This window comes from Cibotium barometz, chromosome 31 (assembly GCF_041138505.1).
Source record: "Cibotium barometz isolate CiBa-2024 chromosome 31, ASM4113850v1, whole genome shotgun sequence".
NCBI lineage: Eukaryota > Viridiplantae > Streptophyta > Polypodiopsida > Cyatheales > Cibotiaceae > Cibotium > Cibotium barometz.
Window position 1 is genome coordinate 26901921 of NC_141076.1, and position 23048 is coordinate 26924968.

General features: G+C 46.7%; 1 protein-coding gene across 1 annotated transcript in view; it reads right to left on the reverse strand.

Annotated features, from left to right (window-relative positions):
- Positions 1-23048, reverse strand: part of LOC147620681 (syntaxin-32-like) — a 101595-nt gene that overhangs the window by 25772 nt on the left and 52775 nt on the right. Inside the window, exons 2-3 of the mRNA XM_086824951.1 lie at positions 3486-3736; positions 3202-3371 (exon numbers count right to left, since the gene is read on the reverse strand). Of these exons, the coding sequence (XP_086681077.1) occupies positions 3202-3371; positions 3486-3736 (421 nt within the window). The remainder of the gene's footprint in view (positions 1-3201; positions 3372-3485; positions 3737-23048) is intronic.

Here is a 23048-nt window from a genome sequence, read left to right on the forward strand (position 1 = left end):
AAACCATATGCACATTGGACTTCGGTGCATTCACATTATCGCACTTCTTGTTGTTCGGACATACTTTTGTAATATGCTCAGTGCTACCACAAGTAAAGCGTTTCCCCTCACTCATATACTGCACTTTCTGCTCCGCAGTGAGACCTTAGTCTTTTACTTTTAAGGGACGATTCTTAGTAGACTTATTTTTAAGTTTTGGTCCTTTTTAGGTAGCTGTCCACTATTTCGCAGGTTTTGGACAGCCCTCTTTTTGCCTTGGAATGAGGGTTTTGTTCCTTTTTGGTCCTTTTTAGGTAGCTGTCCACTATTTTGCAGGTTTTGGACAGCCCTCTTTTTGCCTTAGAATGAGGGTTTAGCCTTATTGGATCGACTCAGCTTGAATTCCAATTGCTTTAGTGGCAGCGGCAGCTGCGATTAGCTGCTGTAAGATGTGACCGCGATACATTTCTAGTCCCGCTTTGTACACAGGTTGTAATCCTAATTGAGGCCTTCTCTTCCTTTCTGCCTCTGGGACATGCATGAATGGAGATCCAAAAGCACTTTCCAAAACTTGTGCACATATGCATTCACCATTTCCCCTTCATTCTGCTTCACCCAATCCCACTTCACTGTTATCTCATTTAATGCACTGGGAGGCAAGAACTGGGCATAAAACCTCTCCTGGAACTCTTCCCATGATCTAACAGAATTTGGTGAGAACTTCTCAATACGCCACCAATGAGCAACAATACCTTTCATGAACATGCTTACATGCTAGATCATGGATTTCCGAGTCAAATCCTCATCGCCCTGCCTGCAGCATGGCACATCTCACCCCAAACCAAGGCGAGCACCTCTTTTTAGTGTACACACACTTATGTGTATTTACATGGTCAAAAGGGTGCCCACAGGTTGGGCTGCCCTAACCTTCATCCCTTGGACCCCGAACACTGGCGACTTTAACGAATGTGAACAATAAAGGTTATATAACCTTTACAATAAGAAACAAGGGTTTAAATGAATACTTACCACCTGTTCACATGCCACAAACCATGTCAAAATATAGGGCACTCGCATGGTTCACGGGTAGGCGTCTCCTGTCTATGAATTGGACACGTCATAGCGGGCAGTCACACGAAAACCAATCACGCAAAATCAATTTCAAGCAAGCAAGGATGTGTGTACATGCATTATGCAATGGATATATCTCCCAGTCCTAGAACTTGTAAATAGCAAGTCTTCCCGAGCATGGAACTGGCTCAGTGGGAAGCCTAAACTGGAATCCTTGACAGTGAGTTTCACATCCTAGCCACGCTACAAGTGTGAAACGAGTGCTAACCTTAGTAAGGGTGACATGAAGCTCCTAGGTCTCCCGTACCTTGGCACGAAATAAGGGAGAGCCACTTCAGCAGCCAAATGGTGACAGTGACTGCAAGTGGCACTTGCCTGGATTGACAACAGGGGCACGATCTAGCAAGATTGCCCCATCTGACGGCAAATGAAGCACTGTCCAAGGAGGCCAGATTACTCAACTCTCTACAAAATAGGCTCTCCTCGAAGGCACGGAGGAGAAGTGACATGAGGAACAAACTCGAGGAGGCAATGCAAATGCAAAGGGAGGGAATCCCTGTCATCTAAGCTAGAACCCAAGTGGCTTTGAAGGGGGGGGATTCCATCATTCTCCCGATACCTCTACCAATTACCGGGAGTAGGAGAAGGTACTCCTTCGTGAGGCCAAGAAAGCAGACTATAACTAGGAAGCCCGAGACACATGCCAGGGGGTTGAATACTAGATCGATGCTGTGCTGCCACCTTGCAAAGAAGGCATAGGCCATTCACAGTGCGACGGGGCTCAGCAACATGACTCTATCCGATGCTGCAGGTGAACCAAACTCCACTTGGTACTATCCGCGCACAAGATGGTGAATATCAGTAATCTTTCCCGGCTCACCGATGAGGCCAACCCGCAAAGATCCCTGAGTTGTCCGCGCACCACGAGGCTACCCACAATCTTGTGGGGAGCTGAAGATCCACTTCAGAAAAGGATAGGCAAGGGATGGTGGGCTTGGTTGGGGATGACGGAGCGGCTGCCATGGAGTCCTGATGATGGGTGAAAGACCAAAAAGCGCCTACACTCGCCGAAGAAACGAACTGCCTGAAAGCTGAAAAAAACCTGTCGAAAGAGGCGAAGGGTGGGCAGAAAAGGCAGCGAAGAGGAGAAGGTGGGCGGAAAAGGCAGGCAGGCGGGGGTGCGCTGGAGGCGGCCCGCGGGCGGGGGTGTGGGGGGGGGGGGGGGGGATGGGATGCTATGGGGGAAGCTTCAGCTCGCTCTAGTATCCTGCATCCCTCCTCCTATGGGGTGTTTTTGCTCTCCCGGATCTTTTGTCGAGTGGTGCGAGGAAGTCTTCCTCTTAATTTTGTAACCACAGGAGGTAGAACTTGCTCTTCGATCCTTTTTCTTCTTCCTTTCCCTCCTGCAAGCATCCACTTTGGCCTGTGCTGTTCCCTTCCTCTCCTGCGTTTCCTTGACCCCTTTCTCCCTTCTATGATACTGGAGGATTAGCAGAACCATAGCACACTTCCTACACTTTCCTAACTCTAGAGGCACACACTCTAATCCAGCTGTCAATGCATCACATTTCTGGATGCATGCAGACATAAGATCAAAAGGCCCTATTGTAGGGACATGTTTTAAGGCAGAAAAGTTTGCGATGAGTGAACGCTGAAACGGGGAAATTAAAACAGGTTGCACACCAAGCACCTTCCATAAGGAAAAAACAGCAGCATCCTATGCAAGGAAAAAGTGCTGCAAATTCTAGAGCCCACATAAGTTCTAAGAGATAGGGCCCTAAAAGTGAGTACAAAGGGGTCTTTCTCTATCAGTGAAATATAAGAAAAGAGAATGACCAGCACTTATAGATTATTTTTCAGCTATAAAAAAGGCAGTCCCTCTCCTCATTTTTAGAATTCAAAATTGGGGGAGATTTTTTTTTCAGTGCTGCCCCCAATTACATATCGCAGGCCACAGGGTCAGCGTGGGGAGACTCCATGGAGGGCTCCCAATGTTTGATCAGATTTGACTAGTGCTTTTTGACCAAATTCAAGCAATTTCTATATGTTTTGAAGATTCGCGGCCCGTGTTGACCAGTCCAACCAAGGTTTGACCATCTTCTTTTGTATATGTTATCGAAAGGCTGAATCCAATACATAGGTTAGATTGACCTTGAACTGGGAATTGGCGAAGCAGACATTGAACCATTGGCCCAAGGTGGAGCACTACTTGAAGCCCCAGAGTTGTTGAGAGCCAGAGGTTTTTGGCGTACAAATGGGTTCTTCTCTTTAGGTGCATTTGCAGAAAAAAGTTGTCTCCTGTTCTCATGAACCTTCAAACTCTGGAAAAAAAAATGCCCATAATTATAACTTTCAGACCACAAAAAGAGCAAGCAGTGTTTGTAGAGTTTCAGACTTAGCAATTGGTGCGACACAAAAGAGACCTACAGTCCTACCTCTGTCCGCATTGTTAAAACCTCCTTGAACTCTTTTGTTGTGTTCATTAATCTGCTTTTTAAGTTGTCCACCACCGTCATGGAATGCTCACTGCTTTGTTTAGTATGGCTGTCACTCTCACTATGAGAGTTGCATAATGATTGAACATCTGATATTGCCGCATTTAAAGCTGTAATGTCCTCCTTAATCACAGCTGTAAGCTCTTGAATTTCCACAGCTGGATCATCAAACATAGAGGTCCGTTTCGCCACTGTAGAAGCAAAAGATTGACAATTTAATATATTCACTAAAACCACCTAGAATAGAAGTGCTTTCATGCAGAATCAATTTTCAGAGTCAAATCAAACCAGGAATGATATTTTGTATATGCTTACTAACATCCATATTCAGATAAAACAAACCAGGATTAAAAAGTCCAATGGTACATAAACGTTCCCTTTTGCAGCATGTCCTCATCAATGCAGATGTTCCCAAGCAAACCATTGGCTAAAAACCCGAGAACAAACTAAAATTACTTGGCTGGAATCCCATTCACGCAGCTCTATGTGAGACATCCATATAAGAGGATAGTGTTTATTACCTGTATCCAGTGGGCATAATAAGGATCTCTCAACCAGCTTTAACCTACAAACTCCAATATCCATTAGTTCAATGGACCTTCTTGAAGGGATTGGCTAGCTCGTTGCCACTAAGTGCCCAAGCCTCAGGCCAGACCAACACAAAGCATAACTCCTCATCTGTCCCATACCACCACAGCCCACCGTCCAAGTGTAGGGCTTGAGCTGGACGAAGGCCTGAACTAGATCCTGATTCTTATGGCGAGCCTAATCCTCGCTTATTTAAAGCATAGGTGAGAGTTTCCTTAACTTTAAGATCTTTTACACTAGCTCATTGATCAAATACTTAATAATACTCAATTAGTACTAATTGTTTCATAATTGAGCCACAAATTAGCATTAACATAACCTCATCGATATTACCAATGTCATTATTCCCCTCCTCCAAAAAAGTTATATCTAAGAACTGTCTCCTACAAGATTTAATAATTTCCCAAGACCTATCTTTGTCAAAACAATCCTTCCATGTGATGAGCATTTCTAATAGCACTCTTGCAATATAGCCTAGAACCATTTCAAGTTCGTGTGGGTGAACTGAGTTGAATCCTCCAACTGAACAAGTTTTTCAGCAGAGGCTGGACTATCTCCTTTCCCAACATCTATTGACATGAAAAAGTAGGTGAAGCTTTACCCTTGGTGGCAACTTCAGCTTGTAGGCACTCTCATTGATCACTCAACCCAAATGATAAGTCCCACAAAACCAAGAAGACAAATAACTCTTTTGGTTCTCATTATCTGCAAATCCTCAGGTATTCTAAGGTAAACTATATGTCCAACCTCAAGCACCCTTAGTGAATGTTTCCAATTCCCAGAGAATCCAGCTTTATCTTAAGCTATACAAAAAATCTCAAAAAAGCTGCAACATTCCCTGTTGCTCTTTCAGAAAATCAGAAATGATTGTTGTCAATTCATTAGTCCATGGCACTCTAGGTTACTATCCATATATAAACATAAATGGGCTCAACAGCTTTGCATTCACTAAATGCAAATTTAGCATGCCAAAGTTATTACTTAATGAATTAATGAGAAGTAACCTTGAAGCTTAGGACACTCACCCATGGTTTAAATAAGTGAGGAATAGGCTCGTTAATGGGCATTCACAAGTGGGTGGAGACCCTAAGAAACACGACCCAAATCGAGCCTAGGTCTCGCTCAAGCCTTACACTAGGATGGTGGGCTATAGTGTCATAGGACACCAGGGCTTGGGTGGGTAGTCAAGCATGGTGTTTGTCAAGCCTTGAACTCGCAAAAGCTCCCAAAAGAAGCTATCCCTAGGTGTTGAGCTACACAATCCCTCCAAGAAGGTCCAGTGAACTACTTTATAAAGAACATTCCACTTGTGCAAGTTAAAGCTGGTTGGGGATTCTATCATGTGCATCCCACACTTAATTGCCACGTGGATATATCTGAACAAGAAGAAGGTGTAGGACTTGGAGTGGAAACTAGTCCCATGTGTGCCCCACTCTGGGACAAGTCAGCCAGGGCTCCACTCTAAGCGTCCAAGGTCAAGTGTGCATTGTCCTGCACATGAAGCAGTGCCAGTCCGTACTGTGAATCTCCCTCTAGAATGATGTCAGATGATCTGAGTGTTAGGTTTGCCACCGGACACCACGCGTCTGTAGAAACCTGTAGGATTGCATGTAGAAGGGGTCCAGCCCTTAGGCCTACCCCAAAAGAGAGTATCATACTCTTTGACGTGGGCATTAGGCTACCCAAGAAGGTCCAGGAAAGCCCTAGGCCTTGCTCACCAGCCCATAGTAGAGCTGGGCAGGCTGTCGGCCAGCGCAAGAGGTTTGGCCAGGCAGCCGACAAGTCTTAGAGACCTTGCCCAGCCAGTCGGCCAGGCCAGGGTGCTGCCCAGCAGACGGGCACAAGCCAGGACAGCATGCGCAAGGTGGCCAGGGACTGCAATGTGAAAGCACTGCCTAAAAAGGGCATTTTTTGCATTTTGACCAGGTCGTGAGGTTCCTGTAGAGACAGACAACCAGCATTATTTGTGGGTATAAATACCCCAAGCAGAATTCAGTCATTCTATCTCATAAATCACAAAGGGCTTGTGTGTTGCAAGGGCCAGGACAACCAAGGGGAGTGCTCCAGCCAAAGTGGAGTGCAGGTCAAGAACCAGTATTTCTTTACAGATTCACATCATTCTAATAAAGCGAATACACCATTCACATCATTCTTTACATGTACGAGTGTCCGGTCTAAAAGACCGTGATGATGCGGAAGGGGAAACCAAGGAGCTCTTCTCTATGATGGGCATTGAAGCCACGCACACAAAGGAATGGAGAGTGGGAAAGAAGAGAGAAGGTAGTGGCGAATCTTCTAAGGAGAGAGCACTTATCATTCGTTTCCCCTCCATGGAAGCGAAGAAGGACTTCTTGAAGAGATGTCCTACACTCAAGAAGACGGGAATATTTCTTGGAGATGACCTCACACTCTCGCAACTTGCCCACATGAAAGAAGTTATGCCCGAGATAAGGGCAGCCCGAGAGAAAGGGAAAGTGGCCTTCTATAGAGATGGTAAGAGTGGTGATTATGGAGAGGCGCTCTTCATGACGGCGCGAGACCTATGGGACTACACTCAAAGTTGCTACTTGGAATTGTAATGGATCTCTACGTCTTGATGTAGGGGCTTTTGAGGATAGTTTCACTGGGAGGGACATCATCTTCTACTGTGAGACGGCTCAGGCTCCTCACATGTTAGTGGATACCGATGGACGACAGCTTGTAGACAAGAGACTCGTTCAGAGCATAGAGGACGGGGCTCAGGAGGAGTGGCAGTATTGTTTAGAGAGGAGCTACAGCCACTGATACATATAGTCCGCAGAGATGAGCAAGCTAGGTACATGTGGGTTAGACTGAGGACAGAGACGGGTAGATATCTCTACATTGCTATATGCTATTCTACTCCTAGTACATCAGTGTATGCATCACCTGGCGGGCAGTCTCCCTTTTCTATTTTGGATGATGACATTTGGGAGTTCTCCAGGGATGGTGACATCATTCTCTTGGGGGACTTCAATGCCAGGACCGCCCATAACCAGACAGTATTTTATGATACCTCAGAGGAGATGTTGAGGGAGCTTGATGTTAGGGATATGGGCCTATCTAAACTCTCACAGGATGAGGACCATACAGTGTATGGGCGGTATTTGATAGACATGGGGACTGCACATGGATTGGCCATCCTGAATGGCCTACAGAGATTCCCGACATCGGGCGGTTTCACTAGCTTTCCACATCCGCATGGTGCTACTAGTACAGTGGACTATGTTATGGCTCAACCCAGTCTCATTCCCTCTTTTCAGGATTTTATGGTAGGCACTAGGCCGGTTGGAATAGCAGTGGATCATGCTATCTTGTCCTTCACTCTCACATTTCAGTTCAGCATCGCTCCATTGGGACAGGTCTCCACACACACTCGTTATACCTTTACAAGGGAGACTGACACCGTGTACATGGATGAGATATACAGACGCTTATGTGCTGAGGAGCCGGGACGGCCATTAGATGAGCTCACTCAGATATTGATAGAGACGCTTCATGCTGCAGCATCAGAGGCATATCCCCATAGTCAGCCTACACGGAGACGAACTGGGAACATGCCCCAGAACAGTTGGTATGATGAGGAGTGCAGAGAGATGAGGATCAGATTACAGAGAGAGGTGCTCATGGGTGTTACCACTCACAAACAGTCACGGATTACCTTCCGGCACCTAGTGCGACGGAAGAAGAGGGCTTATCTTGCTCAGTTAGAGAGGGATTTGTATCAGTTATTTATGAGTCAGGACTCAGGCGAGGCATGGAGACTATTCCATGAGCATTCACCATCACCAGCCATTACCTCCACAGAGATTTGGGGTGAGTATGCAGCATCCCTGTACACGGCACCAAGACAGCCGCCCCTGCCAGACCCATCAAAGCCATGCCCAGAGACATGTGCTTTCTTTACTGCTGAGATGGTAAGGAAAGCTATTGACAGGATGAGGACTGGGAGAGCATATGATCATGATGGTTTGGTAGCAGAGCACTTTATTCATGCCAGAGATATGCTTGCAGAGCTTATTGCTATGATGTTTAACCGAGCCATGTGTGAGGGTTTTTTCCTGAGACTTGGAAAATGTCCACGATTGTGCCTATCTTCAAGTAGGGGATCCCATGCTTCCTGGGAATTATCGTACCATCATGATTGGTCACACATTGGCTAGATTATATGCATCTATTCTTGAGCAGGAGTTGAGTAGATGGGCAGAGAGAGAGGGCATACGTGCATCAGGGCAGGCAGGGTTCAGGAGAGGTTTCTCCACTCTTGACCATATCTTGACACTCAGAGCTATTATTGAGGAGGGCAGATTATATGACAGGAGGATTTATTGTTGCTTTGTGGATTTCCGCAAAGCTTTTGACACAGTACCGAGAGCCAGACTAATGCGCAGACTACAGGAGATGGGAGTGCCCACAGAGCTGATTTGGGGAATCATGGCTTTATACAGGACAGTTGTGGGGCAGGTACGTACTACTCAGGGTATATCTGAGATGGTTCACTCCACTATTGGGGTGAAACAAGGCTGCCCCCTTTCTCCCACCTTATTTGGGATGTATGTGGATGAGGTTTCGGACTATGTAAAGCAGGGGGGGTGACAGAGGAGCACAGCTAGCGGGGACATGGATTCCGCTGTTATTGTATGCTGATGATATTGTGCTGATCTCAAATTCTCCAAAGGGGATGCAGCGTCATTTGGATGCATTGCACACGTTTGCACAGGACAGTGGATTGTCTGTTACCCTTGGTAAAACCAAGGTGATGGTGTTTAACACCACAGCACAGTGGGTTAGGAGGTCAATACCCACCTTTACATATGGTCAAGAGAGAGTGGAGTATACAGATGCATATACTTACCTTGGTGTGGTTTTTAGTGGCCCACTATTTTCCTTGAGGAGAGCAGCGGAGACCAGATTGACCAGAGCTTATGCAGCATTGGGGAGACTAGAGAGGATGTGTTCGCAGGTTCAGTTTCAGTTACACAAAACGCTCTGTTTCAAGGTATGAGATCTCTTATCCTATGGGGCTGGATTGTGTGTTTCCAATGGCACTTTTCCTTCGATGGCTTGGCTTTGAGGTTATAGGCTCATTATGATGGCTAAGGACATGTTATGTGAATTCTCTCATGGATCCCTTTGTGTCGAGGTAGTACCCAACATTGGCACTTTACTCTTCCTTGTGTTTTTGGTTCCTCTTCTAAATGGAGAAGAACTGGACCTTGGTTCCATGGTAAAGGTAATTATATAGTGGAGAAGGCACTGGTTCCATGGTAAAGGCACTGGTTCCATGGTAAAGGCAGTTATATAGTGGAGAAGGATTGGAGAAGAATTAGAGCTTGGTTCCGTGGTGGTAAAGGCATCCAAATAGATAAGAATTGGAATTTGGTTCCGTGGTAAAGGCAAAGCTCTCGCTCTGACACTTTGGTCACTTCAGCCATGCTGTATGGAGTGGAGATATGGGGACCCTCAGTGGATCACCACAGCCGAGCTGGTAGCACTGATGGATGGAGACGTATGGAGAGGCCCTTGGTTTCTATGATTTCCCGGATGATTAGGGCCAAGGCCTCCGTACCACATGATATTATCCGTGCAGAGATGGCTGCCCCCCCATTGGTAGTAGAGGCACTCACTCGATCGGTCTCCTTTATACATAGCACTTGGGCTCTCCCTAGAGACAGATGTGCTCGCTTAGCCCTGGAGTCTTCACAACAGTTGGCATCACAGGGAGACGGATCATGTTGGTATGCACAAATGACAGCTTGGTTCCAACTGCATTGCTTTAGTATGGACATGCTACCTCCATTTCAGTACTCCCTGGATGCCCCCTCCCTCTCTCTCACACGGGCAGAGATTACCAGACTTATCAGGCAGGACTTGACTCAGCTAGACACTAGGAGGACATGGATACAGCCGACACACGAGCTTGGTACGAAGATGGCTTTCTATAGAGATCATCTTCTCCAGCTCACGGAGGATGGGTTTGTGATTAGACCCAGCTACATGGATACTCATCTTTCTCATGGGGTATGGTGTGCTATTGGTCAAATGCGCACATCCTCACACCAGCTAGAGATTGAGACTGGCAGATTCAGAGGAGTACCAGCTGAGGCCACGATTTGTCAGCTGTGCCAGATGGAGCCAGAGACAGAGTTACATTACATATGTCACCGTCCAGTATATTATGAGATACGAGGCCGTTTTCACTGCCTGTTTAGAGAGGGTTTCGGACCACTTTCTAGAGTCATGAGATACCAGGATCAAAGATGCCTCGGATTATACTTGCTGGAGCTGCGTAGACATAGAGAGGGTCTCTTGAGAGGGAGGTGATCAGAGAGGGAGAGACACCTACAGAGGCAGATTACAGACTTCTTTCGACCAGAGATTGAGCAGTCAGGCCAGCAGGCATTGCAGCTAGCCCCAGAATATAGCCGCACCAGAGGTACACTGATTGATCGGGCTATAGAGCTGGGGCGGTCTAGGCGCCCCAAGATGAGAGGCCCATCTCAACACCGGCGGAGACTACAACAGAGGATCAGGACCATACTAGCACGGCATGGGAGATGTCCAGTCAGAGTACTCACCATGGAGGACATTGAGGATATCCGCCATCGATCGATGAGAGACATCTTTGGATAGTGATGTGTATGATGCTTACCTTTGTTGCTGGAGTTTTCCTCCCAGATGTTATCCATTAGGAGCTCCTAGTACCGTACTTTTTCTCATAGTTGTTTCAGTTTCAGTTTCAGTTAGTTGTTTAGTTGTTTTTAGCTTTTCTTACACAGACATTGTATCAGATCCACCAATTGTTGTAACCTTTTTGGTCTCATAGGTCATTTTGGCCTTCTGAAGACGTTAATATATCACTCTCTCTCTCTCTCTCTCTCTCTCTCTCTCTCTCTCTCTCTCTCTCTCTCTCTCTCTCATTTATTTACAAATTTAGATCATTCTAATAAAGCAAATACACCATTCGTGGTGGAGGCCCTACAGAGGGTATTCGGGACCCAATATTGTGCCCCTCTCTCTCTCTCTCTCTCTCTCTCTCTCTCTCTCTCTCACACCAGCTAGAGATTGAGATTGGCAGATTCAGAGGAGTACCAGCTGAGGCCAGGATTTGTCAGCTGTGCCAGATGGAGCCAGAGACAGAGTTACATTACATATGTCACTGTCCAGTATATTATGAGATACGAGGCCGTTTCCACTGCCTGTTCAGAGAGGGCTTTGGACCACTTTCTAGAGTCATGAGATACCAGGATCATAGATGCCTTGGATTGTACTTGCTGGAGCTGCGTAGACATAGAGAGGGTCTCCTGAGAGGGAGGGGATCAGAGAGGGAGAGACACCTACAGAGGCAGATTACAGACTTCTTTCGACCAGAGATTGAGCAGTCAGGTCAGCAGGCATTGCAGCTAGCCCCAGAGTACAGCCGCACCAGAGGTACACTGATTGATCGGGCTATAGAGCTGGGGCGGTCCAGGCGCCCCAAGATGAGAGGCCCATCTCGACACCGGCGGAGACTACAACAGAGGATCAGGACCATACTAGCACGGCATGGGAGACGTCCAGTCAGAGTACTCACCATGGAGGATATTGAGGAGATCCGCCAGCGTCCGATGCGGCACATATTATGAGATGGAGGCACCTCCATAGTGTACCCCTCCGTCCCACATGATATTGTATCCCCTCACTATATTCCACTCACCTCCATAGCGTACCCCCCCCCTCACTATATTCACACCCTATAAGGGTTTCTGTTTACCTTCCATTTCCAGTTTCATTTTCTAGGTGCCTGTAGTATCATCTTTATTTTTCATTTTCTGGGTTTTTTTATCCAGACATTGTATCAGATCCACCATGATGTAACTTTTGGTCTCATAGGTCATTATGGCCTTTTGAAGACGTTAATATAACATTTCATTTCTCTCTCTCTCTCTCTCTCTCTCTCTCTCTCTCTCTCTCTCTCTCTCTCTCTCTCTATATATATATATATATATATGCACATCTCTCTCTATGCTATGCGTTATCTTCGTCACGAACAATTGCTGAATTTCTAAGCATTGAAGTTATCGATTTTTCGACCGAGCTTCCGCATGTTACATTGATATCGGAGCCTTCTTCAAGTGTGAAGATTCGAGAAAGCAAGACTCAAAAAATCTAAAGCTAAGGAGCACAAGGACCCCAAGCTTGCTCCTAGATATTATGGACCTTTTCAAGTTAGAGAGAAGATCAACGATGTATGCTATCGGTTGGACCTCCCGGATCATTGGAGGATACATAATGCCTTCCATGTAAGCTTATTGAAACCATATACAGGACTACCCCCCGAGGAGCCTCTGTCATATTTCTAACTATACACATGTGGAGGATCACCATGGAAGGTAGATATAGACCTTGGTGTGTGTTCCAGGCATGGTTTAGTACATGTGGAAGGACTCCATGGAAGGATTGAGATCTTGGTGTGAGCTCCGGCATGATTGATTACATGTGGAAGGGCTCCATGGATGGATGGATATCTTGGTGTGAGTTCCTGGCATGACTCAGTAAATGTGGTCCTGTGGAAGGGCTTCATGGAAGGGTAGATACCCTGGTGAGAATTCCTAACATGCTGATGAAGTCTCATGGAAGGGTGGACATCCTCGTGAGCATTCTTTATACCTGTATGGGCGATGCCTAAGAAGGGTTTGGTACAAGATGAATAAGTTGGGAGATAGAATCCAGAATATTATGCATAAAGCATTTGTGTGTGTGTTGACATGCATGAATGACTTGTCTTGACTACTTGGACAATGCCTGGTACTTCTGTCTGTGATTGTCCATGGGCTCCGGGGACGCCGAAACCCTGTGGACGCGTGTGTGCACACTTGTTTGGGACTAAGGCAGCGGTCCTATGTGTTTTGCACGTATCCCAAACTCAATTTCCAGCTTATATTTTATTATACTAAGGTTTATGAGTGCAGGTGTTCACATAACACTTAAATTTGGGCGGACAAATTATAAAGTGTTCACATACACTTAAGTTTGGGTGGACAATTTTTAAAGTGTTCACATCAAGAGGACCAATTTTTAATAAAACTTGGCCATTACTCAAGGTGAGCAGCCCAACAAGCAAAGAAAGCTCCACGAGTTGCTATTCTGGGAGGGGAGGGCCAAAATCAGCTAGGCACCCCCCTTTCCAGTTGTTTTTGGTGGTGGAACATCCTGGGCTTGGGACAGGTGTCAGTTTGGCATGCAAAAACAGCTCTTGAGGGCTGGTCGACTCCAAGCAGGGCTGCGACATAGCTGATTGCTTGCCTCCATAGCTGCTTTAGGCAAAAGCAATTCTTCTCTCTCTCTCCTTGGAAGCAGGCGACCAGTTTTGGCCTCTCTACAGGGCTGGTCGACTGCTGTACATCAGGTTTCTGGGCTGAGTTTCATGCTCTAAAGGCTCAGGAATCAAGGCAAATAACAGGGCATCCATCTCATCTTTTGGGGTGACCTGTACGGCATGTTTGTGAAAACAGTGCTGTTCAGCCCAATTCAGCAAGGTTCTTCGCGACAGATTTGAAGGTAAACAATTTCTAAACCTACATGAAGCTTGTGGCTCTAAAGGGTGGAACTTTCGGGTGGCCAAAGCCAAGGTTTTCATGGCTGGTTATTCGGGACAGCACCACTGCTAGAGGGTGTGATCACGTACTAGAGTGTGGTTGTGCCCGAGATAAGCTTCCCCAAAAGCAAACTTGAGCTTTTGCTTTTGTTTATATATATATATATATATATATATATATATATATATATATATATATATATATATATATATATATATATATAGGGGTTTTAAGACTTTAAAGCTCAAAGGTGTTTTTTTTATAAAGAAAACAGAATATATATATATAGTGTTTAGCCAAAAAAAAAAACGAAAGAAACGTAGCCTAGGTGGATCTTCGTTCTATGTTTTTTTTATATTTTAAAAAAAAACAAAAGCTAAAAATACTGCCACCCGGCACCTGCTTTCGCTTTTTTCCTGTAGTGCCTTCCTGCCACCTTGCGCTCGCTTGCCAGCGCGCCTACTACCAGTCTGTGTACAGAGCCGATTGTGAATATGCCACTGAAATCGCTGCCTGCGCACCAGCGTTTGCCTGCGCCTGCACACGTACTTGGCCCGTCTGAGCATTACGATGACCGGCTGTACCGCCTGCGTATCAACTGGCCTGCACACACTTGGCTGAGCGAAAGCAATCGCCTGCCTACGTACAAATGCCTCCAAACAGCCACCTTGCATATATCTAAGTGTGATGAGATTCTTCACACATAGAACAGCGCAATAAGCATACAAGCGCTATTTCTCTTGCTCTCTCTCTCTCTCTCTTGCATCCAGCCGACTGGCTTTTCTCTTTTTCTCTCTCTTCAATTGTTCAAACTGTTCAAGAACATACAGCCCTACTTCTTGCTAAACAAACAGCCCTTTCTAGACCACCATCTCCATCACCACGAGCTCCTACGATGAAAAAGCAACATACTAATCTGAAAAAACAGCAGTATGTATAGAAAAAACAGCAAGCTTCTCGAACTCATACCTTTTCTTCGACCTCTTCTTCTCTACCTACTGACTTGCTCGTTCACGAGACACGCTTTGATACCACTATCAAATCCCCATAGGATCTCCTCGTAGAACGCTCCTGGTTCGAGACTCGAAACCTACAAACAAACAAACAAACAAGAAGGGGGGTGCAGGCCTGACTCACCACCCAACCATGACAGCCGTGGGCAAGCCCACAGACTTGACTGTCCCCACCGAGCCATGAGCTGAGCTAACTAGGTTGACGTACCAACCAATCCCTACCTCGCAACGTCCCATACCACCACGAAGCTACCCTCGCGGGCCTCGAGACTGCTGCCGGCCTCGGCTGCGTAAAGCAGGTGCACGTCTGCACTAGATCCAGGCTCCAAACCATAGAGCTCTCACAAAGACACGCGAGACTCTATATGACTAATGACTAACCTTGGCCACCCTTTTATAGGCTCTTGGTCAGTCATCGGGCGTCCACACTAGCTCCAAGCTTCCCCAAACCTCGAAGCTAGTCTTGTGTGCGTGTAGCACACGGTAGATACACACTGTGCACATGACAGCCCCATAGCCCCCTTGTCATATTGTATCATTCCAAGATCTTCCTTGTGTATATAGAGCAGAGTTACACGCCTCTATCTCTCTCTTGTGCTGTTATTTTCTGCATTGCGTTTTGCTGTCGTGTTCCCAGATCTAGTCATCATCTCCACTGCGTATTCTGACATGGTAGTAGAGCCTAGGCTCTAGATAGTTCTTGCGATTTGTGTGAGCAAGAGGGGGACTGTTGTGTTGCTAATTGGTGGACTGTTCGGGAAGAGGAGAAGCAAGAGGACGGCGGGCTGATTTGCTGGACAGCCACTTGCAGGTGTAAGTTCTTCTTTGTTCCCACCCACCCACCCTTTTTCAGAGTACATCCGCGCAATGGCAGATCTGTTAGAGATGGCCAGGAGGCATGTGAAGATCCCTACACTCCCCACGTTCCCGGTGGACCGTCAGTTGGACGGGAACAACTACGGCATATGGAAGGTTATGGTGGAATCCGTTCTGGAGTCTTACGACCTCGCTGATTTCATCGTTGTTGGGGTTCCACGGCCGGAAGTAGAGGAAGGGGAGTTGCCGTCGATCCGAAACGACCGCGAGGCACAAGCACAGATGTGGGATCGTGTCAACGCCAGGGTCCGTTCGTTTATCTTCCTCAACTGCACACCGCAAGTAATCAATCATGTAAAGCATATGACGCTAGCCAGAGGTATATGGCAGCATTTGGCTTCTCTTTACAACAGGGTATCGCCCATGAAGAGGATTTCCTTGGAGGTACAGATGCAGGTTCTAAGCCCTGCAAGGTCGTTGACGATGCGGGAGCATATTAACAAGCTGCAGGCTCTTTAGCAGGAAGTTCTTCAGGCTGGGAAGGAGATATCGTCAGAGGACATGGCCATAACGTTGCTGTCACACTTGCCCTCTCAGTACTCAGCATTTTACTCGTCTTTGATTACTAGTGGCAGGCTCAACAGCATCACGTGGGAGAAGCTTGTGCCCATGGTCTTGGACCAAGAGGAACGATTCACGAACCCTCCTCGGGGTGGAGGTTCGGAGGCCTTAACTGGCCAACGGTCGAAAGGCCATAACACAGGCAAAGGGAAGGCTTCATCGGGGAAGTCTTCTGAGAAGAAGTCCGTTACTTACCACGGCGAGAAACTAAAGGCAGAGAGGACCTGTAATGATTGTGGTGAGAAAGGCCACTATTGGAGACAGTGTCCCAAGCGGAAGATCGAGAAGGGTGAAGATTCCTCAGTAGCAATCATGAAGACTCCGGCTTTTGTGCACCTGGAGGTGATGGACACCGATGTTTCATTTTCTTCAGGCAGGGAGGAGGTTGGAGGACTCTCCGCAACGGATACTCGGGAGTGGATTCTAGACACTGGTGCTTCCAGGCACATGACTCCTTCCCGTTCAGATTTACACGATCTCTGCAGGTATTTTGGTCACATTCTTACTGGGGATACATCCACTATCCCAGTTCATAGTGAGGGCACGTTGGAGATAGTTCCCGATGGCAGAGAGGGGAAGCATTCCTCCCAGGTGTTGTATGTTCCATCACTTGGTTTTCATCTGTTGTCAGTGCATCACGTTTGCAAGACTAGCGTACGGGTGGAGTTTGATGAGCATTTTGTTGCTCTCCGGGACAAAGCAACAGGCCAGGTGGTGTGGGAAGGCGGAGTGGAGAATGGAGTTTACAAGCTTTCAGCACTCTCTCTCCCAGGTCCTCAGGTTTGTGATGAGTGGCAATCTGGTAATGGCCACTTAAGTGTGGATACGCTGCAGGTGCAGGCTTTCCCGGACTAGATGGTGGATAGCTTGCCAGTTGATGGCAAGCAATTGGCAGGAACTTTCCAGTACTGATGTTGGTAGTTCTTGTGTTCGTCAGTCAGAGGAGACTGAACAGGTAACTTATGCTCTTATGTCTCGCAGTATTCGGGACAAAGAAACTCCTGTAGATGAAGATGTTCTTTCCATGGGGACCTTTCAGAAAGCCAGGCAGGTGGCAGTTGATTACTTGCCGAAGAAGGTGCATACTCCAGGCTTTGTGGTTCCGGATCCAGAGGGGGTGGTTGACAGGTTTCAGAAGGCCTTGCGTGGTCTTCAGCAAGTTTCCAGGACTAGGCTTTGCACCGTAACAGGTGTTGACCCTTGTGAGCAGTGTGATGCCTCTTTGACTCAGAAGCACAATGGTTCATTGATCTGGTTGAGGGACACCAAATTGGACGGGAGCTTCCTGATGAGGCAGTTGAGCTCATGGTTGCAGATGACTCTTTGGGAGGCAGGATTGCGTATCTTGTGGTTTCTGCAGCATGATCATAGACTCTTTTACACAAGAGGGGGATTGATTGATGGAGTCCGACTCCACGGTTGGAGTGACTCAGTTTGGGGAGGAGATCCGGACACGAGGAGATCTACTTCAGACCCAAGAGCAATTTTATGGAGCAGTAAGAGGCAATCATCTTTTGCCTTGTCGTTGACACAGGCAAAGTACGGGGCTGCTTGTGATGCTGCTTGTGAGGTGGTGAGGTTGCAGAGGTTGCTTTGCAGGATTGGGCTTCCATTGGAGGAACCCATGGTCATCTAGAGGCACTTTGTTCGTGAACAGATCGTTGCTGATGACATCTTGCTAGAGTTCTGTTCGACAGAGGACAGTACGGTGGACCTCTTCACGAAGTCCCTATCTCAGGATTTGCTCAAGCGACACCCCAGCTCCCTGTGGTTGGTTTCACAGCCAGGAGCTGAGAGGGGGTGTTAGAAGTCATCTCTTGTCTTAATGTTGACACTAGGGCCTTTGTTGTGGATGTGCCCACCCTTGTAGGTGTTTTCTCATTTTTCCTCACTCCCCGTATTTTTTTCCCATTTTTTCTGTGGCTTGGGTGGCACTTCCGTGGTGGCAGGAGATCTTGATAGGTGGCCGACTGTACCTGCAGTACCCGACTTCAGCTCTAGTGCTGGCCGACTGTGGTACAGGTCGTGGACACCCTGGCATTAGTGGCCGACTAGTCATAACTGGCCGACTGGGTGTCTATGGGCTGGTCGTGGAGATCTAGGCCTGTCAGCTGCCTATGAGTAGGCCGACTGCAATGTTGGGGCCATATAAAATGGCCCCATAGCCCCCTTGTCATATTGTATCATTCCGGGATCTTCTTTGTGTATATAGAGCAGAGTTACACGCCTCTATCTCTCTCTCTCTCTCTCTCTCTCTCTCTCTCTCTCTCTCTTGTGCTATTATTTTCTGCATTGCCTTTTGCTCATGTGTTCCCAGATCTGGTCATCATCTCCGCTGCGTATTCTGACAGCCAAATGCTGCCATATACCTCTGGCAGGCGGACAGCATGTACTTCTATGGATTGTCACTTCATAGAGCGGCCAGATTCGTGCCATGTTCACATGGGGCCAAGCCGGTGTCCCATGTGAAAGAGCCAGTCTTTTGGTGTCACATGGATGGGAGCCAGATTCATGCCACCCGAGTGTGACCAGTATTGCGTCACATGGACGAGGACCAGTTTCGTGCCACCCGTGTGTGACCTCTTTTGTGCTGTATGGACAGGAGCCTATTGGTGCCACCCGTGCATGGCCAGGATGGCGTCTTACCTATGGGAGACCAGGACATATATTTATATTTCTGTCGCACCAATTTTGTGCCCGACAAGAACTTTTTGTACAAGTTTCATGAAAGGGAGATTTCGTCCATTACTCCACATGCATTTATGATTGCATGCATAAACTTGTTTTCACATGATCTGTTTGCGTGTGTTTGCCTGTTTTGCCCTACCAGTACACTGCACGGGGACGCCTCCTAGTGTACCGTGGAGTGCTACTTGCTGACACATTGGTGTGGCGTGTGAACAGGTGGTAAGTATTACCATTTTGGCCCTTGTAAATTGTAAAATCCATAAGCTATGGTAACTTTAATATTTATAAGCCAATGTGTTCACACATTTAAAAGAAGGGCTGGACATTTTGTAGTGTGGGTGCCCATAGAATTAAATAGGCATTAAGGTTTTATAACCTTTGGAAAAGGTCTTGCATGAAATATTTTAGAAATATTTCCCACATGGGTGGCTGGCTGCATTTTTCTCTCCATCGCCTACTATCTCCTTCTCTCTCTCCATCGCCTGGCTCTACCTGAATCGTACCTAACTGCCCTGTACCTGAATTGTACCCGCCTGATGGTACCCAACTGCTGTACTTCACCCGTACCTACCTGTACCTGCTGCCCGCCTGTTGTACTTGCCCTGAACCTGTCTGCAATTGCACGTGTACCCTGCTGTACCTGAATTGTACTTGCTGCCCATGTGCTGAAATCTGCTGCTGTACATGCTGCAAGTACAGTACCTAAATTGTACCTGGCTAAGTTGTACCTACACACGTGTGAAGTACCTGATGTACCTGCTATACCTGCTGTAAGTACAATACCTGAATTGTACTTGGCTGGTTGTACCTGCACACGTGTGACTGTTTGCGCTCATGACATCAGACAGATGTGACATTGTCATTTGATTTTGACTTATCATTTGTTTCTACTATCTATTTGAATTGTCAAATTCCAATCATGGTGTATTTGGGTATGTCTAGATATTGTTTATGTTGTGAGTGCTAATTTTGAAATTCTTAGATAGGCTGAAATGCTAGAGTGCAATCTTTTAGGATCTTAAACGGCAATCAAGTCGCATTTTCATTGGCGACAATTCCACCATACCGATTCACAGTGAGGGCCGGATGGAGATCATTCCTGATGGCAGAGGGGGGAAGCATTCCTCTCGTGTTCTTTAAGTCCCCGCACTTGGTTTTCATCTATTGTCAGTGCATGAGGTTTGCAAGACTGCCTTCTGAGTGGAGTTTGAGAAGCATTCTGCTGCTCTACGGGACCGAGAGACTGGCTAGGTTGTTTGGGAAGGCAGAGTGGAGAATGATATATACAAACTCTCAGCACTCTCCTCATTGTACCTGAATTGTACCTGGCTAGTTGTACCTGCACACGTGTCAAGTGCCTGATGACCTCATTGTACCTCAATTGTACCTGGCTAGTTGTACCTGCACACGTGTCAAGTGCCTGATGACCTCATTGTACCTGCTGCAAATTGTACCTGAATTGTACTTGCTGTACCAGGTGCCTCATGTTTCTTATTTGTGTAGATCTAAAATTTAATAAATTAAGTTCAAAGATTTCTTTAAGTTTTGTGCAGAGCAAGAACAAAGCATGTTTATGCTAACCATGCTCAGGAAGCTTTCCTAGTGTGGTTAGTTTTTCCCTATGTGGTGGTGCTAAGCGTGCTCTCAGAGCTTCTGAGAGCCAGTGAAGGTTAGACACACTAGGGAATCTGGGAGCAAAGCTTATTTGGAAGAACCAGGCCATGTTCCCTCCTTAAAGTACCCCTTGGCCTGTGTTAGTACGGGCGTGCCTATTGGTGCACCGTTCCGAAAGACCAATGAAAGGCAGGTGTGCACCTTGTGAAGGTGGGAATGTGCCTGTGATTTGAGACTTCTCCGACCAACACAACTCCATCGACTTGAACCAATTTGTTTGAATTGTATTCACTCCCTATGTGCGGAGAAATCTGGCCTATTGGTCCATGACACTTGTACATATAAATACTCCAAGAAATACATATGTATTGAGGAGGGGACCGGCCCTTTCCGGCCCCAGTGTTGGTGTCAAGTGTTATTGGTCATTTTCAGTTTTAATGTTGCTAATAATGTCTATTGTTGGTATTAGTTAAGTGCTCTAAAAATGTGTATTTTGTCTTCCGATTTGTAGGCCTCCTATACGGAGCGGTTACATTGGTATCAGAGCCCGGTCGTCTCTCTGTCTCAAGAGAAGACACGTAGTTTTGAGATCGGAAGCAAGTACGGACATTTGACTCAATGGACAGCCAGGGCAATCCATTGGAAGTACCAAATTCGAAGGGCCAATCAAGTGCTTCAATGAATTTTGATGCATTGCATGGAAGGCATAAGCCTCTTGAGAGAGTTTATGACAGTGCATTGATGGGACAGCCATCACGTGGTAAAGATCCCATGCATGAGGAAGAGCCCAATGCATTGAGGGCTTAGTTGGAGCACATGAAGAGACTCTTGCAAGCAAAAGAGCAAGAGCTAAAATTCTTGCATGAAGACCCCCATGTACAAAGTGTCATAGAAGCCAAGAAAGTTGATGCTATGGTGGACATGACTTTTGAGTCTATGGCTCGAGAAGTGGGCAAGAAGCCAAGGGATTTGGCACTCTCTTATCTTATCCGAAAGGGTGACCTAAAAGAAGGAGAGGATGGACAGCTTATGTTCAAGAATCCACTCCGTTTGAAACATGGAGACCTAGCCTTTTGCATGAAGAAGAAGTATCGGTCACTTCTCACCATGCATCCACTCCTCATGGCACAGGAGGAAACAGATTTATGCATGCTGAAGGCCTTATGGATTCTAAGTATGTACATCATGGGGACAGTGGTCGGCATGCAAGCCAAAAGACTTTGCCTATTGAGTTGTCTCGTGGTGAGACAATGCATCTTTCAACGAGGTCACATGCAGTGGGACCACAAGAACAAAAGGCACATGCCACTTTGCTTAGTGAAACACCTAAGATTACCCATGAAGCTCATGCAAAGAGAACTACCTCGTTGGACAAGGGCAAGAGAAAGAGGCAAGAACTTGAGCCTCATCACAAGAAGCTCAAGGAGTTCAAGGCAGGGGACAAGTCCGTGAAATTTGATGCCTTTCATGGAGAGTATGATGCCTCTAAGGTGCTAGCTTTTGTGGCACAGTTTACATTGCTTTTAGTGATGAGGACTTCACTGAGAAGTCCGAAATTCGTCATGCAAGCATGTTCTTGAAGGGGACAGCTGCCCATTGGTGGATCACTGAAAAGACCACCAAAGATCCCATTTGCACTTGGAAAGAGTTTAAGGACAGATTTTATGCCCAATTTTTGCCTCCTAATGCGGAGCAAACTCTCACCCAAAAGTGGGATAGACTTGAGCAAAAAGACAGTGAAAGTGTACAGCAGTATGTCAATAAGTGTTGAAAAGTGTTGCTTGAGGTAACTCCCTTTATGCAACTCTCCGAGGATGAAAGGAAGAGGAAGTTTCGCTCCGGATTGGAACGAGCTTACCGTTCGGGCATCAAATTGCACCCGAAACACACTTTACAGCAGCTTATTGTTAGAAGTCATCTCCTGTCTTTATGTTGACACCAGGGCCTTTGTTGTGGGTGCGCCCACCCTTGTAGGTGTTTTCTCATTTTTCCTCACTCCCCGTATTTTTTTCCCATTTTTCCCATTTTTTCTGTGGCTTGGGTGGCACTTCTGTGGTGGCAAGAGATCTTGGTAGGTGGCCAATTGTACCTGCAATACCCGACTTCAGCTCTGGTGCTGGTTGATTGTGGTACAGGTCGTGGACACCCTGGCATTGCTAGCCAACTGGTCATAACTGGCCGAATGGGTGTACACCTATGGGCTGGTCGTGGAGATCTAGGCCTGTCGGCTGCCTATGAGCAAGCCGACTGCAGTGTTGGGGCCATATAAAATGGCCCCATAGTCCCCTTGTCATATTGTATCATTCCGGGATCTTCCTTGTGTATATAGAGCAGAGTTACACGCCTCTATCTCTCTCTATCTCTCTCTCTCTTGTGCTGTTATTTTTTGCATTGCGTTTTGCTCTTGTGTTTCCAGATCTGGTCATCGTCTCCGTTGCGTATTCTGACACTTATAGCATCTGCTCTTGCTACGGAGCAATTGGTGCTTAAAATCAAGCAAGCAAAGAGAGGGCTGTCCCAAACCTGCAAAAAGGTGAACAGCCAGCTAAAAAGAGCTTTCGGGAAGC